General features: G+C 35.6%; 1 protein-coding gene across 2 annotated transcripts in view; it reads right to left on the bottom strand.

Annotated features, from left to right (window-relative positions):
* Positions 1-4,997, bottom strand: part of tdrd5 (tudor domain containing 5) — a 28,614-nt gene extending 23,617 nt beyond the window's left edge. For both annotated transcript variants that reach the window (XM_061884029.1, XM_061884028.1), the window contains exons 1-4: positions 4,900-4,997; positions 968-1,211; positions 678-883; positions 297-579 (exon numbers count right to left, since the gene is read on the bottom strand). In XM_061884029.1, coding sequence (XP_061740013.1) covers positions 297-579; positions 678-883; positions 968-1,196 — 718 coding nt within the window. In that variant the 5' untranslated portion in view covers positions 1,197-1,211; positions 4,900-4,997. The remainder of the gene's footprint in view (positions 1-296; positions 580-677; positions 884-967; positions 1,212-4,899) is intronic.
* Between the last annotated feature and the right edge of the window lie 1,003 nt (positions 4,998-6,000).

Consider the following 6,000-nt stretch of genomic DNA (forward strand, 5'->3'; position numbering starts at 1 on the left):
CAGCAATGTCACGACGTGACTTAAAGGCGGGCGCGGGGGGGTGCGGGACCGGTATGTTTCAGAGACGGTATCGTACCGAAAATGATTCATTAGTATCGTGGTACTATACTAAACCGATGTACCGTACAACTCTAGTTTATAGCATAAAGCCCTGATTGGATCAGTGCATATTTATGGAATTTCAACGTGGTAGCTGCATTTTCTTAATATTTGCCGTATGATTGCAAAAACCCAACGTCTGACTTTCTAAAACTGTTTGATTTGTAGCATCACATCATATGTTCTATCGACAATACCTTGGGATTTAGTTGGAATCTGTACTTTGGTGTTTGTTGTTGGGGTAACGGTCTTCGCTGGCCGAGGGCGTGGTTGTTTGCAGAATGGTCTAGGCAGAGGTCTTGGCACCATATGATCTCTCAGAGTCAGGATGGAGCCAAACCTGCCCTGCTCAATTTGGACTAGATCTGCAGCAGCTTGAAGCATCTCTCCAGTAGTGTAGAAGCCAAACTCATGGACACGTAAAGGTTGGCCAAAACATCGCAAAAAGCAAATCTCCAGTTCTGATATTTTAAGAGGACCCTAAAAAATTGGCTTGATTTTACTATTTGTGTTGGTGCAGCAACTGTGGAATAACATATGTATGGAGAAACACATCATTAATAATTTTCTGGTCCTACCTGTGAAAGGAGGAGGCGTAACTTTGCCCTTAACTGAGGGGGGAGGGCCATAGGAGCACCACCTCGTCTGGGTAGAATCACTGAAGACTGTTGAAAATTGCGGTGTGGCAAAAACTTCTTAGTTTGCAGTCTTTTCTTGTCGGCAATGGATGTACGCTGCTTGGCAACCAGCTCTATGATATTTTGAGTGGACTCATCGCTCACAGCTGTGACAGAACAAAAGGTAAATCTTACTTTCTGAGGTGTTGGAATAAATTATTCGAGCCAGAGTGAAAATAAATCATATTTACCTTTTAAGTAGATGCCACCCTCTTTATTAAAGTTCACCGACACCACATCAGGCATGTCTTTCACCATATCCATAACATTTCTGAAGCCAAGGAGTTTCAGAGGCAGAGGATGGCCTAACATAGTTTTGTAGTCCCGACTGAGTTGGTCAGGGTCTAAACCTAACTTAGATGACACGAGCAAGGAACGGACATTCTTCTTAAGCTCTGCCAATATGTTGTCCTGGTTCATCTTGTCTGATGATATCTGCACAGTTGCAGGACAACGTGTGACCACAGGGTGTTAAAAGATGATGCCTTTTGGCCAACAGTACTGATAGTGTTTTAATATTTTCTTATTTTTCATTTAACTTAAAATAAAGTTGAGCAAAAACAAAAACAGACCTTAAAGATTTCTGCTTCACTTGGAATTATTTAACTCCCTATTGTGAATTGCAGTTATTTTTTTTAAATTTACAAACTTTAAATAGATGGCAAAAGGGATGGGAAATATAGCCTAAAACTTAATATCGCAATATATGTTGCAGCCTCCTTCTACAATGATATACATCACTATATTTTATTTGCTCTGTAAATGATGTAACTTTTTCAAAACGTGTCACAAATGCTTCTTGGTAGGCTGCTTACATATGCGGTAACATATCCAATAGTTGTACGATTTTCTCAAAACTATTATTTACCTATTGTTAAGTTACTGTAAACCTCTTGTTACTTTTGAGATGGTTTTATCGACACTTCTGTTAAAATGTACTAAGCAATTATTCTTCTGTTTAGATTTGTTTTTTGTTTTTTAAGTCAATATTACACATTTGGGTATCGATCCAACACCAAGTAGTTACAGGGCAGGCAGTGTTGGTCATATCAATGCTGATACTGATACCAAAGATCTCTGATAATTTCAATGTTTGATCACCATTATAATCAGACAAAACACAGGGTGGCAATGTAACAATATCAATAATGAAATTATTTCCTAATATTGGCTTTGATTTAAACAATTTGGTTTTTGCCCTGTGTCTAGGAATGTATTCACTGAGTTTGTAAACAATACCAACAATTACATTAGATGTATTGATACTAAAAATATCAATCAAATCCACTGTATTACCCTTATACTGATACTACTTGGTATCACTACTATTGATATTTGTTTCGATGCACCCTAGGCTGTTTACATTTAAAGCTCTATCTTAGCTGTTAGCATACCATTTTGTGTTTAGCTATTCCTTACCCTCCAGTGATGTAAACAACATTTTTTTTCTGCCATGGAGGCGAGGATTGCTGAATTAGAAGTGGTTTTGCACTGTGGAGGGACGCCAGCTACTTACAACAATGCTGCATGGCGTTGAGGACACATTCGTCCTCTTGTCGAGGTCAAATATGCAGTACAGCTAGAATGTGTCATCAACGTGCATTATCACGATGTAACGATAGTATAAAACCTCTATTGTTGGCCAAATTTATATCATTTATAGTATGTCATCTATAGCAAGCAACCCAAAGTTGGAAAGTTTTAAAACAGTTGTTGGCATTTGAATGATATTATTTTATGTTGTCAATGCCCAGCAAACTACTGCAATTTAAAAATTGTTGCAATTAATACTATATATATCACAATGAGAGGATTCTAAATTCAACTATACAGTCTAGCTGTGTCCCAATTCAGGGTCTGCATCCTTTGAAGGGTGAATTTGAAGGGCGAATTTGAATGCCGCTTATGTCACAACGCTGCGCGAAGGCTGTCCCAATTCATTGAAATTCGAAGGCTCCTAGAAACGCAGTAGGCAATCAATCAATGCCTACTGAGCCCATGGTGCTGTTAAGTTATTGTGGCTCAATTTGCCTTAATTGTTTTTATTTTAACATATTATTATTTAATATATATTTATTTTTAATTACTTAAGGGATATTCCTGGCTCTGAATTTGCTCATTGCTATTTTTATGTTTTTGTGCATTACTTGTTGCCGTCATTAAATGAACAGGTTACTCATCAGTTACTCAGTACTTGAGTAGTTTTTTCACAACATACCTTTTACTTTTACTCAAGTAAATATTTGGGTGACTACTCTTTACTTTTACTTGAGTAATACATCTCTAAAGCAGGGGTCACCAACGCGGCGCCCGCGGGCACCAGGTAGCCCATACGGACCAGATGAGTCGCCCGCTGGCCTGTTCTAAAAATAGCTCAAATAGCAGCACTTACCAGTGAGCTGCCTCTATTTTTTAAATTTTATTTATTTACTAGCAAGCTTGTCTGGCTTTGCTCAACATTTTTAATTCTAAGAGAGACAAAACTCAAATAGAATTTGAAAATCCAAGATAATATTTTAAAGACTTGGTCTTCACTTGTTTAAATACATTCATTTATTTTTTTACTTTGCTTCTTATAACTTTCAGAAAGACAATTTTCGAGAAAAAAATACAACCTTAAAAATGATTTTAGGATTTTTAAACACATATACCTTTTTACATTTTAAATTCCTTCTTCTTCTTTCCCGACAAATTAAATCAATCTTCAAGTATTTTTTTTTATATTTAAAATAATAACAAATACATTTTAATTCAATTTTTCATTTTAACTTCGTTTTTTTTCGACAAAGAATATTTGTGAAATATTTCTTCAAACTTATGATTAAAATTCAAAAAAAATATTCTGGCAAATCTAGAAAATCTGTAGAATCAAATTGAAATCTTATTTCAAAGTCTTTTGAATTTCTTTTAAAATTTTTGTTCTGGAATATCTAGAAGAAATAATGATTTGTCTTTGTTAGAAATATAGCTTGGTCCAATTTGTTATATATTCTAACAAAAGGCAGATTGGTTTGCACCTATTTAAAACATGTCATAAAAATTACCAATGATGTTCCATAAATTGTTTTTATTTTTTTCAGAAAGATTCGAATCAGCTAGTTTTTCTCATCATTTCTTTCGGTTGAATTTTAAAGAGTCGTAATTGAAGATAAACTATGTTACAAAATGTAATTTTCTTTTTTATAGTGTTTTCTCCTCTTTTAAACTGTTCAATTAAGTGTTTTTTTCATCATTTATTCTCTACAAAAAACCTTCAGTAAAAGGAAAAAAATGTACGACGGAATGAGAGACAGAAATACCCATTTTTTAAATATATATAGATTTATTTATTAAAGGTAAATTGAGCAAATTGGCTTTTTCTGGCCATTTATTTAAGTGTGTATCAAACTGGTAGCCCTTCGCATTAATCAGTACCCAAGAAGTAGCTCTTGGTTTCAAAAAGGTTGGTGACCCCTGCTCTGAAGTAACAGTACTCTTACTTGAGTACAATTTCTGGCTACTCTACCCACCTCTGACTGTATTATGCTGATAGTATATTTCCATCCATCCATTTCCTACCGCTTGTCCCTTTTGGGGATTTGTACCACTGATTAACGTGGACCCCGACTTAAACAAGTTGAAATTCGGGTGTTACTATTTAGTGGTCAATTGTACGGAATATGTACAGTACTAAACAACATTTCAATCAACCAATCAACAGGAATGTGCCTTTCGAAAAGGACTTTTGTCATCGACGTCCCCAGGTGCTCGACATATTGCCGATTGGAAGTGGACCACATCTTATATTAGGAAGAGACGATGTCGGCAAACTCTAAATTTTAAAAGCTACAACCAAAGGACGATAAAGTATGTTTAATTAGCCACAATTAACTAGGACACGCAATTATAAAGATGATGTCGACAACACTATTTTGTCAACGACGCCCGAAGGGCCCAAACGGGCTAAGTCAGCGTTAGCAAACAACAGCTACGTAAATCCTGGTTATTTGTTCCACTTGAAAAAATAAAAAAAAAGAATACATGTGTTCGACAATAGTTAAGGTTCAACTTAATCATGAAGACCATCGCTATATTGTGTAAACTTGATATTTAGTTCGCCATTCCAAACAACACGTTTCCTTACCTGCCTGACAGTCTGTGAGGATTGATATTAATGGCTGGGCGGATTGATACACATATCGATAGCGTCCATACCAAAAAATATCGATCGCATCATAGTTGGGCTACGTATCACAACGATGATGATCAATGTTTTTCACATCTTTTTTTAAAACATTTTATCGTGTTGACATTGCTATATTTCTGTATTGTTTTCTCAGTTTTAACATTTTTAAACTACAATAGACAAAATATAATTATTCATACAAAAACTACAATTACGATGTAAAGTCAATGACTAAAAATAAGTAAATAGCTACTAAAACTTGGGAAATTTCTAGAAAAATATTTTACATCTTGGCAAGTGGCAATTTGCAGGTTAAAATATCAACAACATTAGACAAATATTACTTTCATTGTTTTGGCAAACTAAAGTTAATATTGCAAAATAAGTAAACAAATTAAGGTAAACACTACCATTGGCTGTCATTAAAACATTGGCTTTACCCCCAACCCCTCTTCCATGAGTTTTTAAACAATATAATATAAGTGAAGTGAATAATTTTTATATAGCGCTTTTCTGTAGTGACTCAAAGCGCTTTACATAGTGAAAACCCAATATCTAAGATACATTTAAACCAGTGTGGTGGCACTCCGAGCAGGTGAGCAAGGTGTCTTGCCCAAGGACACAACGGCAGTGACTTGGATGTCCAAAGCGGGGATCGAACCTGGAACCCTTAGGTTGCTGGTACAGCCATTTTACCAACCAAACAATATCAACACTATAAAATACAACAACAAAAGATGTACAAAATAATGATCTCATCGTAATTGTTTTCTCAGTTTTAACATTTTTAAACTACAGTCGACAAAATCTAATTTTACATGCTAAAATTAGAATAGTGATGTAAAGTCAATGACTAAAAATAAGTGAATAGGTCCTAAAACTTGGGATATTTGTAGAAACTATTTAAAATCTTGGGCTTCACGGTGGCAGAAGGGTTAGTGCGTCTGCCTCACAATACGAAGGTCCTGCAGTCCTGGGTTCAAATCCAGGCTCGGGATCTTTCTGTGTGGAGTTTGCATGTTCTCCCCGTGAATGCGTGGGTTCCCTCCGGGTACTCCG

This window comes from Nerophis ophidion, linkage group LG22 (genome assembly GCF_033978795.1).
Source record: "Nerophis ophidion isolate RoL-2023_Sa linkage group LG22, RoL_Noph_v1.0, whole genome shotgun sequence".
NCBI classification, from domain to species: Eukaryota; Metazoa; Chordata; class Actinopteri; order Syngnathiformes; family Syngnathidae; genus Nerophis; species Nerophis ophidion.